The sequence below is a fragment of the Oncorhynchus nerka genome, linkage group LG15, assembly GCF_034236695.1.
Source record: "Oncorhynchus nerka isolate Pitt River linkage group LG15, Oner_Uvic_2.0, whole genome shotgun sequence".
NCBI lineage: Eukaryota > Metazoa > Chordata > Actinopteri > Salmoniformes > Salmonidae > Oncorhynchus > Oncorhynchus nerka.
In genome coordinates, this window is record NC_088410.1 from 52,155,094 (window position 1) to 52,179,015 (window position 23,922).

The window sequence follows — 23,922 nt, forward strand, 5'->3', positions numbered from 1 at the left end:
AAAGCCTTTCAAGCAGAGACTGGCCTAGCTGCCAGCAGGCACTGAGCTGTCAATTGGTTTGATTTGAATTCTTCTAATGGAGTTGTGAGCTGTGAAACGTCAGCCTAAAATGTTTTGATTGCTCCCAACCCTGTACACATCAATTTACAGAAACATCCATCTCCGGCAAAAATAACAAAACAAATGCAGAACATGAGTTTGGACGTTTGTGGCTATGGAAGCCCTTTCTGTTTGTTTCGACACAGTCAATATTTCTGTTGTAATGCATTGCCAATATTTCATGGCTGTGGCACACAGCAGTGTGTAGCTCATTCAAATACAGACGGAAATGTACTGGTGGGACCAACAGAACTGACAATACCGTTCTGTTCGTCTTTACTATTGCAAAGCATTGCATATGCCCGAAAATGACAGTATTGTGTTTTGTTCATAACAATAATACCTTAAATTGAATACTATTTTTGGCATTGGTACCAGAAATACTGGAAAAAGTAGCTTGAAGGTTCACATTTTTCTATATAAAACAGTTGTCATGTCTCAGCTTGTCATATAATTTAATCAGTCAATTGTATCAAATTGATTACCTAACATTTAATTGATTGTGATAGAATTAAACCATGCAACAATTATCTAATTAATAACTTGGGGCACCACGGAAGAGTGTTAATAGAGTTGCTGTCTTCTGAAGATCTTTTATATCAATAGCAGTCAATTATTAATCGTCATCTTATTGAGTCTCATTCTGATTGTCATAAAGTACTTGGTTATCTGCATGAGCCATAGCTAACAAGTTTTGAGCAATACACAAATTGGCTTAATTATTTATTTACTAAATACTTAAATAATCACACAGAAATACATGTATATACACAGGATAGATCATACATTGATTTATAATCAGGTCAGGGAAAGTCCCTAGATGACTAACCCAATATGACGGCTGGTTACACAAAGGAAGGGGGTTGGGTTTGAATGAAAGAACGGGAATGCTGAAAGACAAAGGAATTGGGTCTCTATCGGACCTTGAGAAGCTATTTTAGCGTAAACACAGAGTCTTATGCATTCTAATAACTGCCCATTCGGAAAAAGAAAATGCAAGATATATATTTACTCTGAGCTGTGCTTCGATAGATCTGTCGAAGATGGAAGACTGGTTTGCCCAGCATAGATCCCAATTGTTCTTTGAATCTTTCTGGTCGTAGTGCTGTACAATGGATAAGTTGAAGTACCTTGTCGTTCTTAGGAGATTGTCTGTCCTTTCCTAGGACACGTACGTTTACAGCTGCGGCTGATAACTCAAGGTCTAGGATGTATCACTTGTGTTTATAGTTTTATTTAATGTTGGGTTATTGTATGTAAGTTGTTTTGTCTTAAACGTTGTCCCCCTGCTGCTATTGGACCAAGTCTCTCTTGGAAAAGATGTTATCTCATTGAGAAAAACCTGTATAAATAAAGGTAAAAAAACAACAAAAGAACATGAACAATTAATGAACATGCACCTGTGGAATGGAGGTTAAGAAACTAACAGCATACAGACGGTAGGCAAATTAAGGTCACAAAAGGCCTTTCTACTGACTCTGAAAAAAACAAAAGAAAGATGCCCAGGGTCCCTGCTCATCTGCATAAACGTGTCTTAGGCATGCTGCAAGGAGGCATGAGGACTGCAGATGTGGCCAGGGCAATAAATTGCAATGTCCGTACAGTGAGACGCCTAAGACAGCGCTATAGGGAGACAGGACGGACAGCTGATCGTCATTGCAGTGGCAGACCACGTGTAACAAAACCTGCACAGGATCAGTACATCCGAACATCACACCTGCGGGACAGGTACAGGATGGCAACAACAACTGCCCGAGTTACACCAGGAATGCACAATCCCTCCATCAGTGCTCAGACTGTCCGCAATAGGCTGAGAGAGGCTGGACTGAGGGCTTGTGTAACTGTTGTAAGGCAGGTCCTCGCCAGACATCACCGGCAACAACGTCGCCTATGGGCCCAAACCCACCGTCGCTGGATCAGACTGGACTGGCAAAAAGTACTCTTCACTGACGAGTCGCGGTTTTGTCTCAACAAGGGTGATGGTCAGATTTGCGTTTATCGTCGAAGGAATGAGGCCTGTACTCTGGAGCGGGATCGATTTGGAAGTAGAGGGTCCGTCATGGTCTGGGGCGGTGTGTCCATATCATCGGACTGAGCTTGTTGTCAATCTCAACACTGTGCGTTACAGGGAAGACATCCTCCTCCCTTATGTGATACCCTTCCTGCAGGCTCATCCTGACATGACCCTCCAGCATGACAATGCCACCAGCCATACTGCTCGTTCTGTGCGTGATTTCCTGCAAGCAGGAATGTCAGTGTTCAGCGAAGAGCCCGGATCTCAATCCCATTGAGCACATCTGGGACCTGTTGGATCGGAGGGCGTAGGGCTAGGGCCATTCCCCCCAGAAATGTCTGGGAACTTGCAGGTGCCTTGGTGGAAGAGTGGGGTAACATCTCACAGCAAATCTGGTGCAGTCCATGAGGAGGAGATGCACTACAGTACTTAATGCAGCTGGTGGCCACGCCAGATACCGACTGTTACTCTTGATTTTGATCCCCCCCTTTGTTCAGGGACACATTATTCAATTTCTGTTAGTTTAGTTGGTCTAATTTTTAAATCTTGTTATGTTCATACAAATATTTACACATGTTAAGTTTGCTGAAAATAAATGCAGTTGACAGTGAGAGGACATTTCCTTTTTTTGAGGAGTTTATATATGGTGTTACATTTTTCACTCTGCTCTTACAGATCACCTATAAGGCTCTGAGCTCCTTGGACCCCAGTGCAGACCTGACCACCCAGCGTGGCAGGGTGTTCAAGTTACGCAACGAGACCCAACACCTGTTCGTGGGGCTCTACCCGGGCACCACGTACTTCTTCACCCTCAAAGCCAGCACCAACAAAGGCTTTGGACCCCCTGTAACCACCCGCATCGCCACCAAGATAGCAGGTGAGGGATACTTGTTCAGAGCAGATCGTAGTAGTGATGTTTCATTGGTATCCTAAATTCACATACATACAGCTGCAAGCAATATGACATAAATGACATGATACATGCACCATTGTAATATAGCAGTTTTGTGCTTTTCATTATTTTTTTTTTTTTTGCTTTGTAGAAAAAACACAAAAAAACACTGACATTGTCAAATGCCACATCTGACTAGAGCTGTGGAGGTCATGACATTTTGTCAGCCGGTGATGGTCAAGCAAATAACTGCCGGTCTCACGGTAATTGACCGTTAATTAACATAAACACATTTAGCATCGCCTGGCTTCCACGCGTAGCATACAAGCCACTGATGTAGACCATTGGAACAGCTGCAAGTCTAATAAATACATGTAATATAGCCTAAACCATCACAATAAATCCATTATTTATTTTAGACGGGTCAAAAGAAACATGATATGAAGAAAACTTGTCCTTATGTTAGTCCCTGATCTGGCTATGCCATATGGCTGTGTGCTACACTAGTTAATTTAGGAGACAATATTTGCCTAGAATTCCGTGGCATTACTTTATAGTATGAAGAATACAATTGAACATAGATGAATAAAAAATAAAGGATATTCCTCCAAATGAGGTGGGGTGCACATGCGGCTAATCTGTGTCAAGTGGTTAACAAAGATACAGGTACTCCTATATGCTTAATTTAGAATGGTTTATGTAACTTTTGTGATACATGCTGTACCAGTCAAGAGTTTGGACACACCTACTCATTCAAGGGTTTTTCTTTATTTTTTATAATTTTCTACATTGTAGAATAATAGTGAAGACATCAAAACTATGAAATAACACACATGGAATCATGTACTGCAGTAACCCAAAAAGTTCCAAACAAATCAAAATATATTTTATATTTAAGATTCTTCAAATCACTCTTTGACTTGATTACATCTTTGCACACTCTTGGCATTCTCTCAACCAGCCTCATGCGGTAGTCACTTGGAATGCATTTCAGTTAGCAGGTGTGCCTTGTTAAATGTTAATTAATCTCAGACAAATTGTTCATTCTGGTGTTTCTGAAGGGCTGCTTGATGAGGCCGAAGCACCAGTCGGGGGCAAACTTGGTGTTGCCTGTGATCAGGAAGTGAATGTCGAGAGACTGGTGGAGCTTGAGCATCGTCCGCCAGGCACAATACCAGAGCACAAACGTGTTATTGTTTTGGCCACTGCAGTTATCACAATTCAGTTCCACACGTTTCCCCAACTCCATAGTTGGTGAAGAAATGGTGTGTGTACTTGATGAATGCGCTGCTGCCTTTGCTGGATGACATGACTTCATCAATCAAGTAGTTGACTTGTTGTGGTATTCCTTCACAGCAGACACAAACACGCCACACTTGCGAGGAATTAAAAAGTAGATGGGACCTGGCTACAACAAAAGATCATTAAGATAAATTACAATTAATTGTCTCACGCATGTCTTTACACAGCTCAGTGTACATACATACATACATACATACATACATACATACATACATAAAGTGGGGCAAAAAAGTATTTAGTCAGCCACCAATTGTGCAAGTTCTCCCACTTAAAAAGATGAGAGGCCTGTAATTTTCATCATAGGTACACTTCAACTATGACAGACAAAATGAGGAGACAAAATCCAGAAAATCACATTGTAGGATTTTTAATGAATTTATTTGCAAATTATGGTGGAAAATAAGTATTTGGTCACCTACAAACAAGCAAGATTTCTGTCTCTCACAGACCTGTAACTTCTTCTTTAAGAGGCTCCTCTGTCCTCCACTCGTTACCTGTATTAATGGCACCTGTCTGAAGTTATCAGTATAAAAGACACCTGTCCACAACCTCAAACAGTCACACTCCAAACTCTACTATGGCCAAGGCCAAAGAGATGTCAAAGGACACCAGAAACAAAATTGTAGACCTGCACCGGGCTGGGAAGACTGAATCTGCAATAGGTAAGCAGCTTGGTTTGAAGAAATCAACTGTGGGAGCAATTATTAGGAAATGGAAGACATACAAGACCACTGATAATCTCCCTCGATCTGGGGCTCCACACAAGATCTCACCCCGTGGGGTCAAAATGATCACAAGAATGGTGAGCAAAAATCCCAGAACCACACGGGGGGACCTAGTGAATGACCTGCAGAGAGCTGGGACCAAAGTAACAAAGCCTACCATCAGTAACACACTATGCCGCCAGGGACTCAAATCCTGCAGTGCCAGACGTGTCCCCCTGCTTAAGCCACTACATGTCCATACCTACTATGAAGCATGGGGGCGGAAACATCATGCTTTGGGGCTGTTTTTCTGCAAAGGGACCAGGACGACTGATCCGTGTAAAGGAAAGAATGAATGGGGCAATGTATCGTGAGATTTTGAGTGAAAAACTCCTTCCATCAGCAAGGGCATTGAAGATGGAACGTGGCTGGGTCTTTCAAATCAAATTTATTTATATAGCCCTTCGTACATCAGCTGATATCTCAAAGTGCTGTACAGAAACCCAGCCTAAAACCCCAAACAGCAAGCAATGCAGGTGTAGAAGCACGGTGGCTAGGAAAAACTCCCTAGAAAGGCCAAAACCTAGGAAGAAACCTAGAGAGGAACCAGGCTATGTGGGGTGGCCAGTCCTCTTCTGGCTGTGCCGGGTGGAGATTATAACAGAACATGGCCAAGATGTTCAAATGTTCATAAATGACCAGCATGGTCGAATAATAATAAGGCAGAACAGTTGAAACTGGAGCAGCAGCACAGTCAGGTGGAAGTTGAAACTGGAACAGCAGCATGGCCAGGTGGACTGGGGACAGCAAGGAGTCATCATGTCAGGTGGTCCTGGGGCATGGTCCTAGGGCTCAGGTCCTCCGAGAGAGAGAAAGAAAGAGAGAAGGAGAGAATTAGAAAACGCACACTTAGATTCACACAGGACACCGAATAGGACAGGAGAAGTACTCCAGATTATAACAAACTGACCCCAGCCCCCTGATACATAAACTACTGCAGCATAAATACTGGAGGCTGAGACGGGAGGGGTCAGGAGACACTTTCAGCATGACAATGATCCCAAACACACCGCCCGGGCAACGAAGGAGTGGTTTCGTAAGAAGCATTTCAAGGTCCTGGAGTGGCCTAGCCAGTCTCCAGATCTCAACTCCATAGAAAATCTTTGGAGGGAGTTGAAAGTCCGTGTTGCCCAGCAACAGCCCCAAAACATCACTGCTCTAGAGGAGATCTGCATGGAGGAATGGGCCAAAATACCAGCAACAGTTGTGTGAAGACTTACAGAAAACGTTTGAACTCTGTCATTGCCAACAAAGGGTATATAACAAAGTATTGAGATAAACTTTTGTTATTGACCAAATACTTTTTTTCCACCATAATTTGCAAATAAATTCATAAAAAAAATCCTACAATGTGATTTTTCTGGATTTCTTTTCCTCATTTTGTCTGTCATAGTTGAAGTGTACCTATGATGAAAATTACAGGCCTCTCTCATCATTTTAAGTGGGAGAACTTGCACAATTGGTGGCTGACTAAATACGTTTTTTACCCCACTGTGTGTGTGTGTGTGTGTGTAGATGGATATATATATATATATATATCCATGTCCTTAATCAGTGTATTTGAGGACATTCTGCTTACTTAAAGCTGTAATGCATCCTGATGGCTTTGTTTGCTGGTTCAGTAGGGGCCCCCAGAGAGAACTGCAGGTCTTAAAACAGTTGGTCTTGCCGTCAGCAATCCTCTTCTGGTGGACAGACCGCTCACTCTGAACAAGCAGGTGATGCTGCTCTTGCTTCTTCAGCTTGGCTGACTTAACAGCTTCTGGCAGATCTGAAGACATGATAGTTGTTCCTCTGGCACTACCAGCACAGGTCTGTCCTAGGCTTAGTGCTTGAGATGTGGGGCAGAAATCTTCTCCACAGCCCGAAGGAAGACAGCCCAACTACACGTACCTCTGGAAAATACAGAAAAAATGTCAGATCAATAAAAGTAGTGCCAATAATGTTGGAGGTCAATTAAATCATCAAAACGTGTTTATGCTTTACGTACCAAGTGTTTGAGTCATTGATGTCTTGTAGAGACGCCACATTGCTGCTTCTGTCACATGGGATGGCAGCAGCTTTCTACGAAAGTGTTTGTGTCCTGGGTGGCATCCTGGTAATACTATTGCATTGTTGATGAAATTCACCACTCACTGAAAGTCTTCATGCTCCAGGTGTAACCTGTGCTTGCTTGGGTCAGCTCTCATTTTGATGGGTGGCATTAGACCATTCTCCTTGTATGACAAGTGGAGGAGAGTGAAGCGTGTTCTACTGATGCTAAAAGACTAATTCCAGATAGAAATATTTTTGCACTATTATATAATAGATGCGAAATGGCATTCTGAGAACATTACTACACACAGTTCTTTCACGTAATGTTAGCTAACTAGCCAGACATTTAACGTCAGCTAATGTTAGCCAGCTAACATCAAGCTTTAACTTAGGGTATTTTGTTTAGACATGTAGCTAGCATGCTAGCCAGCTAAACAATGAAATATAATCCCAATTCATAGAGTACTAGTGAAACAAACTGATTGTCATAGCTAGCTAAAGTTAACCAAATTGGTTCAATGTTAGCTAGTTAGTTAGCAAACATTAGGCTATAATTAGCAATGTGAAATGGCATTCCGAGAAAACATCACTAATGTTACACACAGTTCATACACGTAACTTAGTGTTAGCTAGCAAGCCAGCAATCTAACCTCAGCTAAGGTTAGCGCGCTAACAGCAAGCTTTAATGTGGCATCTTTTGTTTAGACATTTAACGTTAGCTAGCTAAACAATTAACTATAATCCCAATCCATAGAGTACTAGCAAAACAAACTGATTGTAATAGTTAGCTAAAGATTACCAAATAGGTTCAATGTTAGCTAGCAAGTCAGCCATCGAACTGTAGCAGGCTAATGAAAACAACTTTCGGACAAAATTAGAAACGTATAATATTTGAAATTGTTGCTAGACTCTTACGTCTCTTCGTATACATGGATGAAAGCTTCACGGCAGACTGCAGCTCCTTTCCATTTAGTTTGCACAGCTCACAGCACGATCGTTCTCCAGAAAGTAGTTATTCACAACTTTTCCCCACTGACCTTGGTCTACAGCCTGATAAATTCAGGGGAGCAATGTTATTGAGAGCAGTTGCAACATATTTGCAGTTCTCCATGGCTAACGTTATATCTTTTGAACAAACTGCAGTAGAAAGGGTTATCTATGCATTACGAGCAGCTCATTTTATAGACACAAAATGCTACACTGCAGCCCACTCATTATCTCAGCCAATCTTGGCTAGTAAGGAAGGTTCCTGTCTTTTTGTTTACTAAACCAACTAGGCTTGTTGGTAAACATATATGTGTTTTATGTTCAAACGTCTCTCTGGTGACTTGCGACATACGCCTAGTTAAATTAAACTGGTCACATATGTGAGTACTCCTTCATGACTGTTGGAAAAGCATTCCAGGTGAAGTTGGTTGAGAGAATGCCAAGACTGTGCAAAGCTGTCATCAAGGAAAAGGGTGGCTACTTTGAAGAATCTAACATCTAATATGTATATTGATATGTTTAACACTTCTTTTGGTTACTATATGATTCCATATGTTATTTCATGGTTTTGATGTCTTCACTATTATTCTACAATAATAGAAAATAGTACCAATAAAGAAAAATCTTTGAACGAGTAGGTGTGTCCAAACTTTTGAACAGTACTGTACATTCACACAACATAGCAACCAAACAGTGAGCAATTGTTTATCATTGTGCATCATTCATTTGAAACATGTCATTCGCTGACATTCATATAGAGAAATGGTGTAACACAAGCATCAAGGATGTATCTTCTTATCTCTGAAAGTAAACATTCCCTGTCTTAGTTGTCAGTCATACAATAGACTAGCGCCTTGATGGCCTACAGCATCAACACCATTCTCTTTGAATCCCTGAACGTTTTGCCATTTCTAATTTCAGTCTGCTGCGTATTTATCTAATCAAGGTTGTCCTATGAATGTTTTGGAGATAATGAAGACTGGGGAAGACGTGACATTTTAGAGAGATGGCACTATCGTGACGTGTACAGGGCAAGGTTTTCACACCAACACGCTTGTGTTAGGGTACATCTTTAAAAAGGTCAATCTTTAGCAATGGCTTCATGGACAACTTTGACTTAAATCCATAGATGGAGATGGTCTGTTTAAGTACTGTGACTGTATGCCAATACTCTATTGTGCATTAGCTTTAGAAATCACAGAGCCGAATCCACTATTTTCATGTCAGGGGACCAAGTGTGTTGATTGTGTGTTTTAAAGATAATCATTTGAAAGGGGTTGTGTTCATTAGGAAACAAAAGTAACAAAACAGACTCAATCATATTTGTTTTTCATTGCAAAACATTTTAGCTTTTTCCATTGCATGCCCTTATGAACACAACTCTATCTCATACCCTCTGAATCTTTCCCCACTAGCCCCATCAATGCCGGAGTACGAGACAGACATTCCCCCTCTGAATGAGACGGACACCACCATCACAGTTCTGCTGAAGCCTGCGCAGTCCAGAGGAGCTCCCGTCAGGTACCATACTATGCCATCACTTCAGTCAGGTCCATTATGTCTGCAGTACGGTAAGTTAGTAACATGTCCAGGTGTCTCCATTTTGGAAGTGTTTACTTCAACTAAGTCTGTTTTTCTCTGCTTCAAATGTGGATAAAGTGCATAAAGCCTAACAATTTTGGGGGGTTGGCATTACGGAGGTGTCAGATTGACAAAATAATGGTGTTTGGGAAGATTGTATATTTGTTTGTTTTTACTGCTTATCTGCACAGTAAGAAATTAATTGGTAATACACAACACATGATAGTGCAGTTAACACCTTACACAAGGTTGCACAAGGTTCAACCAAAGTGTTACCCCCTTTCTTATTCCAAACTTGAAATGGTTCACCGAAGTCCACAGAATCGCATGACAAACTATCACCCTCATGCACTTAAGGAGATCACGAATATCATGGACACATTAGAACTAGTGGATATATGGAGGCTTAAAAACCCTGAGCTAGTGAGATACAGTATACAATACATGGAGGAGGATTAATCAAGCTAGTCGTCTTGACTACTTTCCTGTGTCCTTCTCACTGGCTCCAAAAGTTTAAAAAGTGTTGATAGGAGACCGAATGGGATCAGACCACCATCTAATTGGCATCCACATAACTCTTACCGAATTTCCATGTGAGCAGGGATATTGTAAATGTAATCACAGCCTACTGGATGACAAGCTGTTTTTAACCAAGACAAAATAATTTATAACTTTTAATAGACTTTTCCTGCATAACATACACTACCATTGAAAAGATTGGTGTCACGTAGAAATGTCCTTGTTTTTGAAAGAAAAGCACATTTTTGGTCCATTAAAACAACATCAAATTGATTAGAAATACAGTGTAGACATTGTTAATGGTGTAAATGACTATTGTAGCTGGAAACAGTTGATTATTTTCTAAATAGGTGTACAGAGGCCCATTATCAGCAACCATCACTCCTGTTGTTCGAGATCTTCAGTTTCTTGGCAATTTCTCGCTTGGAATAGCCTTCATTTCTCAGAACAAGAATAGACTGATGAGTTTCAGAAGAAAGTACTTTTCTCTGGCCATTTTGAACCTGTAATTGAACCCACAAATGCTGATGCTCCAGATACTCAACTAGTCTAAAGAAGGCCAGTTTAGTTGCTTCTTTAATCAGAAACACAAGTTTCAGCTGTGCTAACATAATTGCAAAAGGATTTTCTAAAGATCAATTAGCCTTTTAAAATTATAAACTTGGATTGGCTAACACAACGTGCCATTGGAACACAGGAGTGATGGTTGCTGATAATGGGCCTCTGTACTCCTATTTACATATTCCATAAAACAATCTGCAGTTTCCAGCTACAATAGTCATTTACAACATTAACAATGTCTACACTGTATTTCTGATCAATTTGATGTCATTTTAATGGACAAAATGTGCTTTTCTGTCAAAAACAAAGAACTTTCTAAGTGACCCCAAACTTTTGAACGGTAGTGTACTCTAGGTACAGCAGATCCCCTTATTGTATAGCATACTTTCGAATGTGCCTTCAGAGGCCATGCAATTCAATACTCATCTTTAACTTGTTAGGGCTAGGGGTTAAACTTGCCTAGTTAAATAAAGTTGAAATAAAAATAAAATAAAAACAGAAACATGTTACAAATGACGGAGTGTTTCTGATCACCAAATTATATTTTGAAAGTATATTTTCTCTTTTCAGACTCCTCCATCTCCACTGAATGATGTTAACTTTTTTTCCTAATAATAGTGTAAAATTAACTGTACAGAAAGACTTGTGTGAAAGCCAAATTACAGAGAAGGAATTTCTTGATACAATTAATTTCTTTCAGTCTGGAAAAATTCCAGGGCTTGATGGAATACCAGTTGAGTTACAGTATATCAAACATTTGTTTATATACTCAAAGATCCACTATTCACATGTTTTAACGACTATAAAAATGGTAGACAGATACACAGCAAGAAGGTCTGATTTAAATATTACTAAAACAGGACCCAGGTGGTAAGTGTAAAGAACCAGTCCATTTATAAAACTGGAAGCCCTTTACACTTCTATGCAATTAAAGGTTTTATTGGATTTTATTCATCCTAATTAGACAGGTCTTTTTACATTCACAATACATTGGAGATAATACTGTATAAGACAATTACTTGAAACAATGACAACTATTAAACATTTCTTTTAAAAACAGGCCTTGTCTTCATAGTAGATTTTGAAAAGACCTTTGATAAAGTACGACTACAATTTGTGTACATTGTACAAAACATTAAGGACACCTTCCTAATATTGGGTTACTCAGAACAGACTCTATGTGTCTGGGGCATGGACTCTGCAAGCTGTCGAAAGCGTTCCGCAGGGATGCTGGCCAATGTTGACTCCAATGCTTTCCACAGTTGTGTCAGGTTGGCTGGATGTCCTTTGGATAGTGGACCATTCTTGATACACACGGGGAACTGTCGAGTGTGAGAGAACCAGCATCATTGCAGTTTTTGACACAAACCGGTGCACCTGGCACCTACTGCAATACCCTGTTCAAAGGTACTTAAATATTCTGAATATATCAACCTCTGAATGGCACACATACACAATCCATGCCTCAATTGTCTCGGGCTTATAAATCCTTCTTTAAATTTTCTCCTCCCGTTCAACTACACTGATTGAAGTGGATTTTGTGACATCCATAAGGGATCATAGCATTCAGCTGGATTCATCTGGTCATGGAAAGAACAGGTGTCCTTAATGTTTTGTATGCTCAGTTTATACATGCCTGGACTATTTTAATTTTGGAGAATCTCTTATACAATGGGTTATTTATAGCATTATTTATTATTATTTATAGCAACCCCAGGTGTAAAGTAATGGTTGGTTACTTCTCAGAAAGTATGGAACTGTCAATAGGAGTTAAACAATGTTGTCCACTTTCTCCTTTTCTATTTGTTAGCTATTAAAATCAGATCTAAGAATAATATTAACGGGTTAATGATCCAGGGCTTTAAAGCAAACGTGTCAATGTATGCCAATGACTCAAGTTTTCTCTTAAGTCTGCAATACTACACAGTCTAATTGAGGGTCTAGATCATTCATGATATTATGAATAGGAATGGTGGAGTTGTCACACACACAGAAATGATGGAAATGTTTAAAAAAAGAAAATATTTTTATTTTATTTCACCTTTATTTAACCAGATAGGCCAGTTGAGAACAAGTTCTCATTTACAACTGCGACATGACCAAGATAAAGCAAAGCAGTGCGACAAAAACAAAACACAGAGTTACACATAAACAAACGTACAGTCAATAACACAATAGAAAAATCTGTGTACACTGTGTGCAAATGTAGAAGAGTAGGGGTAGGTAGGCAATAAATACGCTATAGAGGTGAAATAATTACAATTTAGAGCATTAATACTGGAGTAATAATGTGCAGATGATTATGTGCAAGTAGAGATACTGGGATGCAAGAGGGTAAGTAATAATATGGGGATGAGGTAGTTGGGTGTGCTATTTACAGATTGGCTGTGTACAGGTACAGTGATCGGTAAGCTGCTCTGACTGCTGATGCTTAAAGTTAGAGAGGGAGATATGACTCCAGCTTCAGAGATTTTTGCAATTCGTTCCAGTCATTGGCAGCAGAGAACTGGAAGGAAAGGCAGCCAAAAGAAATGTTGGATTTGGGGATGACCAGTGCAATATACCTACTGGAGCGCGTGCTATGGTGACCAGTGAGCTGAGATAAGGCGGGGCTTTACCTAGCAAAGACTTATAGATGACCTGGAGCCAGTGGGTTTGGCGAAGGATATGTAGTGAGGGCCAGCCAACGAGAGCATACAGGTCGCAGTGGTGGGTGGTATATGGGGCTTTGTTGACAAAACAGATGGCACTGTGGTAGACTGCATCCAGTTTGCGGAGTAGAGTGTTGGGGGCTACTTTGTAAATGACATCGCCGAAGTCAAGGATCGGTAGGATAGTCAGTTTTACGAGGGTATGTTTGGCAGCATGAGTGAAGGAGGCTTTGTTGCGAAATAGGAAGCCGATTCTAGATTTAATTTTGGATTCGGAGATGCTTAACCTCTTCAGTCGACCCTCTACTTTTTTGAACATTCTGTAAAAAATCGCGCAACATTTCAGCGCCCTGCTACTCATGCCAGGAATATAGTATATGCATTTGCTTAGTCTGTGTGGATAGAAAACACTCAGACGTTTAAAAAAAATGGTTAAATCACTGCTGTGGCTTTACCAGAACGGCATTTACATCGAAAAGCACAGGAAAAACTGATCACTGAAAATGGGGAAAATATATCCATGCGCTACTTGAACCCATTGATAAACGTGAACCACAATTAATTGACTGAGGTTGCAGTACCTACAGCTTCCACAGGGTGTCTAGAGTCTTGTCATTTCCCTTCGAGTTTTTTCTTGGTCAAACACATACAGGACACCGTATCTAATCCGGTCTAGGACCGGATATTTTCGTTGAGTTTCTAGCCGGACATTTTTCCAGACGGACAGCTAATAATCTTTACATCGCCTCCTGATGAATTTTATCGCTTATTAACGTTTACTAATACTTAAAGTTGCATTACAAACGTATTTCGAAGTGTTTTGTGAAAGTTTATCGTCGACTTTTTGAATTTTAAAAAATGACGTTACGTTTTGAAACAATGTTTTTTTCGTTTATCACACAGTCTACATATAACGATATCTAGGCTTTATATGGACCGATTTAATCGAAATAAAGACCCAAATAGTGTTTATGGGGCATCTAGGAGTGCCAACAAAGAAGATGGTGAAAGGTAATGAATGTTTTCTATTTTATTGTGAGGTTTGTGTAACGCCGAAATGCTAATTATTTTGTTTACGTCCCCTGTGGGTCTTTTGGGGTGTTGCATGCTATCAGATAATAGCTTCTCATGCTTTCGCCGAAAAGCATTTTAAAAATCTGACTTGTTGCCTGGATTCACAACGAGTGTAGCTTTAATTCGATACCCTGCATGTGTATTTTAATGAACTTTTGAGTTTTAACTAATACTATTAGCATTTAGCGTAGCGCATTTGCATTTCCAGAGCTCTAGTTGGGACGCAAGCGTCCCGGGTAGAAGCAACAGGTTAATGTGAGTCTGGAAGGAGAGTTTACAGTCTAACCAGACACCTACGTATTTGTAGTTGTCCACGTATTCTAGGTCAGAACCATCCAGAGTAGTGATGCTAGTCGGGCGGGAGGGTGCGGGCAGCAATCGGTTGAAGAGCATGCACTTAGTTTTACCAGCATTTAATAGCAGTTGGAGGCCATGGAAGGAGTGTTGTATGGCGTTGATGCTCGTTTGGAGGATTGTTAGCACAGTGTCCAAAGAAGGGCCAGATGTATACAGAATGGTGTCATCTGTGTAGATGTGAATCACCAGCAGCAAGCCAAAATCATTGATATATACAGTGAAAAGAGTTGGCCCGAGAATTTTACCCTGTGTCACCCCCATAGAGATTACCAGAGGTCTGAACAACAGACCCTCCAATTTGCCCCCCAATCCATCTGAGAAGTAGTTGGTGAACCAGGCGAGGCAGTCATTTGAGAAGCCAAGACTTGAGTCTGCCGATAAGTATGGGGTGATTGACAGAGTCGAAAGCCTTGATCAGGTCGATGAAGACAGGTGCACAGTACTATCTTTTATCGATGTCGGTTATGATATCGTTTAGGACCTTGAGCGTGGCTGAGGTATACGTGTGACCAGCTCTGAAACCAGATTGCTTAGTGGAGAAGGTACAGTGGGATTCAAAATGGTCGGTGATATGTTTATTAACTTGGCTCTAAATATTTTAGAGAGGCAGGGCAGGAAGGATATAGGTCTATAACAGTTTGGATCTAGAGTGTCTCCCCTTTGAAGAGAGGGATGACCGCGGCAGCTTTCCAATCTTTAGGGATCTCAGATGATGCAGACGATGCAACCCCTAGTAATAGGGGTTGCAACAATTTCAGCTGATAATTTTAGTAAGAGAGGGTCCAGATTGTCTAGCCCAGCTAAGGAAAGGATCCAGATTTTGCAGCTCTTTCAGAACATCGGCTGTCTGGATTTGGGTGAAGGAGAAGTGGGGGGGTTGGGCAAGTTGCTGCAGGGGGTGCTGAGATGTTGGCCAGGGTAGGAGTTGCCAGGTGGAAAGCATGGCCAGCCTTAAAAAAATGCTTATCGATTATCATAGATTTATCGGTGGTGACAGTGTTTCCTATCATCACTGCAGTGGGCAGCTAGGAGGAGGTGCTCTTATTCTCCATGGACTTTACAGTGTCCCAAAACTTTTGGGAATTAGTGCTACAGGAAGCAAATTCTCTTTGAAAAAGCTAGCCTTTGCTTTCCTAATTGAGTGTATTGTTTCCTGACTTCCCTGAAATGTTGCATATTGTGGGTGCTATTCCATGCTAATGCAGAACTCCACAGGTGTTTTTGTGCTGGTCAAGGGCAGTCAAGTCTGGGGTGAACCAAGGGTTATATCTGTTCTTAGTTCTACATTTTTTGAATGGGGCATGCTTATTTAAGATGTTGAGGAAAGCACTTTTGAAGAGCAACCAGGCATCCTCTACTGACGGGATGAGGTCAATATCCTTCCAGGATACCCGGGCCAGGTCAATTAGAAAGGCCTGCTCACTGAATTGTTTTAGGGAGCGTTTGACAGTGATGAGGGGTGGTCATTTGACCGCGGACCCATTACACACGCAGGCAATGAGGCAGTGATCGCTAAGATCCTGGTTGAAGACAGCAGAGGTGTATTTAGAGGGAAAGTTGGTCAGGATGATATCAAAGAGAGTGCCCATGTTTACGGATTTAGGTTTGTACCTGGTAGGTTCCTTGATAATTTGTGTGAGATTGAGGGCATCAAGTTTAGATTGTAGGACAGCCGGGGTGTTTAGCATGTCCCAGTTTAGGTCACCTAACAATACAAACTCTGAAGATAGATGGGGGGCGATCAATTCACATGGTGTCCAGGGTACAGCTTGGGGCTGAAGGGGTCTATAACAAGGGGCAACGGTGAGAGACTTGTTTCTGGAAAGGTCGATTTTTGAAAGTAGAAGCTCGAATTGTTTGGGCACAGACCTGGATAGTATGACAGATCTCTGCAGTAGATTGCGATGCCGCCCCCTTTGACAGTTCTATCTTGTCGGAAAATGTTATAGTTAGGAAATTTCTGGATTTTTGTTGGCCTTGCTAAACCAGGATTCAGACACAGCTAGGACATCCGGGTTGGCGGAGTGTGCTAAAGCAGTGAATAAAACAAACTTAGGGAGGAGGCTTCTAATGTTAACATGTATGAAACCAATGCTTTTATGGTTACTGAAGTCAACAACTGAAGGCTGCTGGGGAATGGGAGTGATGCTGGGGGCTGCAGGGCCTGGGTTAACCTCTACATCACCAGAGGAACAGAGGAGGAGTAGGATAAGGGTACTGCTAAAGGCTAAAAGAACTGGTCGTCTAGTGCATTTGGACACAGAGCGTTAAAGGAGCAGATTTCTGGGCGCAGAAGAGTAGATTAAAGGCATAATGTACAGACAAGGGTATGGTAGGATGTGAGTACAGTGGAGGTAAGCCTAGGCATTGAGTGACGATGAGAGAAGTTTTGTCTCTAGAGGCACCATTTTAGCCAGGTGAGGTCACTGCATGTGTGGGGGGTGGAACAAAAGGGCTAGCTAAGGCATATTGAGCAGGGCTGGAGGCTCTACAGTGAAATAAGACAAAAATCACTAACCAAAACAGCAATAGACAAGGCATATTGACATTAGGGAGACTCCTGTGTAGCCGAGTGATCATGGGGTCATGAGTGAGTAGCTAGGCGAGCTGGAGGCACGGCGATTCAGACAGCTAGCAGGCCAGGACTAGCAGATGGGCCTCAGGGGGACGTCGCAACGGGAGAGCTTGTTGAAACCCCCTCGGACGGTTACGTCGGCAGACCAATCGTGATGAATCGGCTGGGCTCCAGCAGCAAAGGGCCCAGGCCAATTGGAAAAAGAGTTATTGAAGCCCAGGAATTGTCTGATGGAACTCTTCTGCTAGCCGGGAGAATGGCCTAACTCGAGGATAGCTCCAGGCTAACTGGTGCTTGCTTCGGGACAGAGACGTTAGTCAGGAGTAGCCACTAGGATAGCAGCTAGATAGCTGCGATGATCCGGAGTAAAGGTTCAGAGCTTGCGGTAGGAATCCGGAGATGCGGTAGAGAAAAGCAGTCCGATATGCTCTGGGTTGATATCACGCTGTGCAGACTGGCAGGAATTGACCGGGCTAAGACTGGCAGATGTCTGAGTTAACGGTGATGACCGCTAGCAGTGGCTAACTGACTACTAGCTAGTTAGCTGGCTAGCTTCTGAAGTGGGTTCCGGTTCTAAAGTATAAAAATAGCAGATCCATACCACATTGGTTGATTGAGGTGGTTTGCAGGAGAGTATGTTCAGTCTGTAGATGGAAATTGAGATTAGGAGAAATATAAAAAATGTATATGAAATACAGTGGGGCAAAAAAGTATTTAGTCAGCCACCAATTGTGGAAGTTCTCCCACTTAAAAAGATGAGAGAGGCCTGTAATTGTCATCATAGGTACACTTCAACTATGACAGCCAAAATAGAAGAAAAAATCCAGAAAATCACATTGTAGGATTTTTTATGAATTTATTTGTAAATGATGGTGGAAACAAAGTATTTGGTCACCTACAAACAAGCAAGATTTCTGGCTCTCACAGACCTGTAACTTCTTCTTTAAGAGGCTCCTATGTCCTCCACTCGTTACCTGTATTAATGGCACCTGTTTGAACTTGTTATCAGTATAAAAGACACCTGTCCACAACCTCAAACACTCACACGCCAAACTCCACTATGGCCAAGACCAAAGAGCTGTCAAAAGACACCAGAAACAAAATTGTAGACCTGCACCAGGCTGGGAAGACTGAATCTGCAATGGGTAAGCAGCTTGGTTTGAAGAAATCAACTGTGGGAGCAATTATTAGGAAATGGAAGAAATACAAGACCACTGATAATCTCCCTCGATCTGGGGCTCCACGCAAGATCTCACCCCGTGGGGTCAAAATTATCACAAGAACGGTGAGCAAAAATCCCAGAACCACACGGGGGGACCTAGTGAATGACCTGCAGAGATCTGGGACCAAAGTAACAAAGCCTACCATCAGTAACACACTACGCCGCCAGGGACTCAAATCCTGCAGTGCAGACGTGTCCCCCTGCTTAAGCCAGTACATGTCCAGTCCCGTCTGAAGTTTGCTAGAGAGCATTTGGATGATCCAGAAGAAGATTGGGAGAATGTCATATGGTCAGGTGAAACCAAAATCCAAAGAACACCATACCTACTGTGAAGCATGGGGGTGGAAACATCATGCTTTGGGGCTGTTTTTGCAAAGGGACCAGGACGACTGATCCGTGTAAAGGAAAGAATGAATGGGGCCATGTATCGTGAGATTTTCAGTGACTAAATACTTTTTTGCCCCACTAATATATAAGAAGAAAAACGATATATACATGGGACGGGACAAGACGAAAACAAAACAGACATCCGACTGCTACGCCATCTTGGATTATCATGTTTGCTCTATCCAAAGTTACAACCAACTGATTGCAACATTACCGCGTAAATTGAGGAGGTCAGTGAAAGGGGGATAAGGTTGAGAAGTTGTTTGTCTGCCCTATTTTACAAAACACATTAGGCAGATTTTCTTTGCAAAAATAGAAAAATATACCAGTTTCGTTAGAGGATCAAAATGTTGACAGCTGCGCCATACAGGTTGAAAAATACCTGGGAAGAGATTTTCGAAGTTCCAATTTCATGGCACATAGTTTATGAACTGACACTCAAAACAAAACTTGATTGAACACTGAGTTTTTTATTTAAATTATACACAATTCTCGCCACCAACATAATATTATATATATGGGGCATACAACAATTTCAGCACTGCAGAAACAGAGTCATTAGATAATTTATTCTGGTATTGCAACACAACATTCACCTAAACCGACCCTTCAAATAGCACTGTTTGGTCATTTGGAAAGCCTTAGTCAATCAATTAATATAATAATACTCTTAGCAAACATATTCATATTTAATTTACAATCTATGAATACTATGAAATTAGAAATGTTCAGAATTAATTTAAGACATCACAGTTGAAAAATACTGTATATGGCAAATGGAATTCAAGGAAGGGTGGTCTACGGAGATAGGTAGGATGGGCTGAGAGTAGCTGAGGGTTGGCATTAAAAGTTCATGATCTGCAAAAGTTAGGACTGAAAACGCAATTTATTATGTCAACTGTATATATCTGAGTACTTTTTAATGTGTAATGTGTATCTCAAACTATATTTCTCATGTAATACTGTGTATAAAAGTGTCATGTTTGAATAACGAATATGTAACAAAATAGCTGTAAAAAAACAAATGTAAAACAAAGTATGTTTTGTCCTCCGGAGAGGGTGAATGGGCCATTAAAAATGTAATATACATACAAAGAAAAATCAAGACAAAGTCCATCCACTTCGCATGTATCCCAACCTTGAAATGGTTCACCAAAGTCCACAGAATCTATTAAATTTAAAATAGAATTATTGTTGGTGTGGTGGGTGTTTTGAGGTATTAGTAGCAGTCATTCAAATAAGTGCAAATGGTATGCAAAAGTAATTAAGGGGATCATGTTACATTTGTATTGTAGTTGGCGGAGCAACACAGTTATATTAAACATTTCCTTTAGTGCAAGTTTTGAAAACACAACTGAAGAAATCTAAACAGGAAGTGGGAAATCTGAGGTTTGTAGTTTTTGAACTCAGCCCCTATCTAATACACAGTGGGATATGGGTCATTTTGCACTTCCTAAGGCTTCAACTAGATGTCATCCGTCTTTAGAATGTTGTTTCAGGCTTCCTACTGTGAAGGGGGGCCGAATGAGAGGGGATTGAGTCAGAGGTCTGGCAGCAGCCTCGATCTCAGTCTCGCGCATGAGAGGTCGCTCTCGTTCCATTGCTTTCCTACAGACAATGGAATTCTCCGGTTGGAACATTATTGAACATTATTGAACATTTATTTAAAACATCCTAAAGATTGATTCTATACTTAGTTTGACATGTTTCTACGACCAGTAATATAACTTTTTTGATATTTCGTCTGACCTTTCCGGTGGAAGTTGCACACGCGTTTTTCGATTTGTTTACCAAACGCCCTAACAAAAGGAGGTGGTATATTGACATAAATGATGAACTTTATCGAACAAATCAAACATTTATTGTGGAACTGGGATTCCTGGGAGTGCATTCTGATGAAGATCATCAAAGTTAAGTGAATATTTATAATGCTATTTCTGACTAATGTTGACTGCGCAACATGGTGGATATTTCTTTTGGCTGGTTTGGGTTCTGAGCTTCGTACACAGATTATTGCATGGTATGCTTTTTCCAGTCCTAGAGAGGTTAAGAACAAATGCTTATTTACAATGACGGCCTACCCTGGCCAAACCCTGACGACGCTGGGCCAATTGTGCACCGCCCCATGGCACTCCCAATCACGGCCAGTTGTGATACAGCCTGAAATCAAACCAGGGTCTGTAGTGACGCCTCGAGCACTGAGATGCTGTGCCTTAGACCTCTGCGCCACTTGGGAGCACCTTGACGAAACAGACATGACATACTAGCCTATGCCAATTAAAGACTACTGGCCATTGGCTTGGAACAACAGCTTAACCGCTTTAGGAACATCAACTGCATTGACATTCATGAAAATGTGTTTAGTGTGTGCATATTGAATTAGGACATTTTACGCTCTACCTAACATCCCAGAAGGAAGTTGTGTCCCAGTGTTAACTGTCAGAATACCTAAAATTTGGTTAGAAAGAAAAGGCTAATTTACTTGCTATTGGGCTAACACTATTTTCAGTATGGGTATACAGTATTCTTTCATTTTCATAGTACCTCTAAAAATATATTTTTGGGGAGATGTACAGTGCTTTCTTTCCTCCAGACGTGTTGTTGGCATTCAGGCCAAAGAGTTCAATCTTGGTTTCATCTGACCAGAGAATCTTGTTTCTCATGGTCTGAGAGTCCTTTGATGGCTTCCATCTGGCCACTCTATCATAAAGGCCTGGTTTATGATAGGTTCTCCCATCTCCACAGAGGAACTCTGGAGCTCTGTCAGAGTGATCATCGGGTTCTTGGTCACCTCCCTGACCAAGGCCCTTCTCCCCCCATTTGCTCAGTTTGGCCGGGCGGTCAGCCCTAGGAAGAGTCTTGGTGGTTCCAATTTTCTTCCTTTTAAGAATGATGGAGGTCACTGTGTTCTTGTGGACCGTCAATGCTGCAGACATTTTTTGATACTCTTCCCCAGATCGGTGCCTCAACACAATCCTGTCTCGTAGCTCTACGGACAATTCCTTCGACCTCACAGCTAGGTATTTTCTCTGATATGGACTGTCAACTGTGGAACCTTATATAGACAGGTGTGTGCCTATCCAAATCATTGCATTTATCACAGGTGAACTCCAAATAAATTGTAGAAACATCTCAAGGATGACCAATGGAAACCGGATGCTCAATTTTGAGTCTCATAGCAAAGGATCTGAATACTTATGTAAATAATGTATTTCTGTCATTATGTATTATACTGTGTCGATTGCTGAGGAAAATGTTTTATTTAATCCATTTTAGAATAAGGCTGTAAACGTAACAAAATGTGGAAAAAGCGAAGTTGTCGATATACTTTCCGAATGCACTGTATATCATAGAGGTTAAATATAATACATGTTATTCATATGCTCTATTTAATTATTTGATGTATCAACTACTACGTCATTTTATAAACACTTCAAATATGCCCGTAAGTGCTACCAGATGTGCATGGGCTTCATTGCCTCATGTTGAAAACAGGTCATTACATGATAAATACGGTAGCCTAAATTTCACATACAGATAATGCTTTAAATTGTCTCTAGAACGTAAAAGCTCTGGACTCTACAGCTGTAGCCCTTTCCACTCACAGACCTTGCCATCTCGAATACAGGTTGAAAATGATTTTATCATTGATAAGCGCCTAAATTGGAATGCAGTTGCTGTACGGTAACATGCTGTACATGACGTCAGAGCTGACATTCTCGGCTTCTCAGCGTTGTATGGGTTTTGATTGACAACCGTTATAAACTTGAGCACCGCGCGATACAAGAAGATGCCCCCATCCCGCCTGCTAATTGTGCTACTTTTGCACATTTGTTATGCCTGAGTGAGGGAAATGCTGTAAATAGAGAGGAGTCAATGTGTTTTAAAAGATGAGACATTGAGCATCAAAATGAATACCGGTCTAATTTTATACAAGCAAACCAAACACTCGTGATTCCAAATGTGAACTTCACATTTCCATATTTGAAAACTTATAGCATTTACAGTATCAAGGTTTATGACCGCTATGTTTGATCCGCGGTTATAAGGATGACATGTCCCGAACAGAATGAGCTGATGTTTGTGATATTGTGAAGAAGATTCCCAGCGGAGCGCGCACTTGAATGCTCTCATGACTCCGTTCTATACACACCAGCATTACAATCAGTTTGAATGAAGTGCCTTTAGAAAGCCTAACACTATATAAGATCATATTTTATAATTTAGCTAGCCATGTTGGTAATAGAATAAGCTTTCAAATTATTCCCACCTACCCCAATTGCGATTTATAATGGAACATTTTTGGATTTCGTGAACAACAAAAGGCCTGTGTTCCAAACAAAAACTACAAGTGTCCTTGCTTCAGTTGGTCAGTGGCAAAGCCAGGAGAGCTAAAAAAACACCTTATTGTTGAAGGCTCTTTCCTTGAGTCGTAAAAGTGCATTGGGAATTACTTAGGAACTGTGCACACTTTGGAGAGGTGTGTGGCCAATGGGAGTCACCAGTTAGACTTCTCACTCAAACCCTTATAATACTTTTTTCTGCACCCAATCCAAAATGTCAATGAATATTCTTATTATGTTACTGAATATATCCAGATTATTTTCTGATTTTGTTATTGACAAATTCTGTGAAAAGTACAGATAAATGTAAAATATACATAAAATCAACAGTTTAATGTTTGGATTCAGTCTTGTTTCAGGTGAACTGTTGTGTCCTCGTCTTTGGCCTGATAATTTCCTGAGAATCTCCAAAGTGTTCTCTTTCAATTGCTGCTATGGTCATGCATTCGCTTTTTATAGTTCTTCTGTTAGAAACATTTCAATTTGGCCTCATCCATATAGGCCAATTTCCACGAGTGTATGGGGTTCATGAAAATGTTTCATGTTTACAAAAAAGGTCA

At 41.0% G+C, this 23,922-nt stretch overlaps 1 protein-coding gene across 3 annotated transcripts in view; it reads left to right on the forward strand.

The window, feature by feature from the left end:
* Nucleotides 1–23,922, forward strand: part of ptprt (protein tyrosine phosphatase receptor type T) — a 413,934-nt gene that overhangs the window by 270,088 nt on the left and 119,924 nt on the right. For all 3 annotated transcript variants that reach the window (XM_029682684.2, XM_065001673.1, XM_065001674.1), the window contains exons 10-11: nt 2,789–2,990; nt 9,508–9,613. In XM_029682684.2, coding sequence (XP_029538544.2) covers nt 2,789–2,990; nt 9,508–9,613 — 308 coding nt within the window. The remainder of the gene's footprint in view (nt 1–2,788; nt 2,991–9,507; nt 9,614–23,922) is intronic.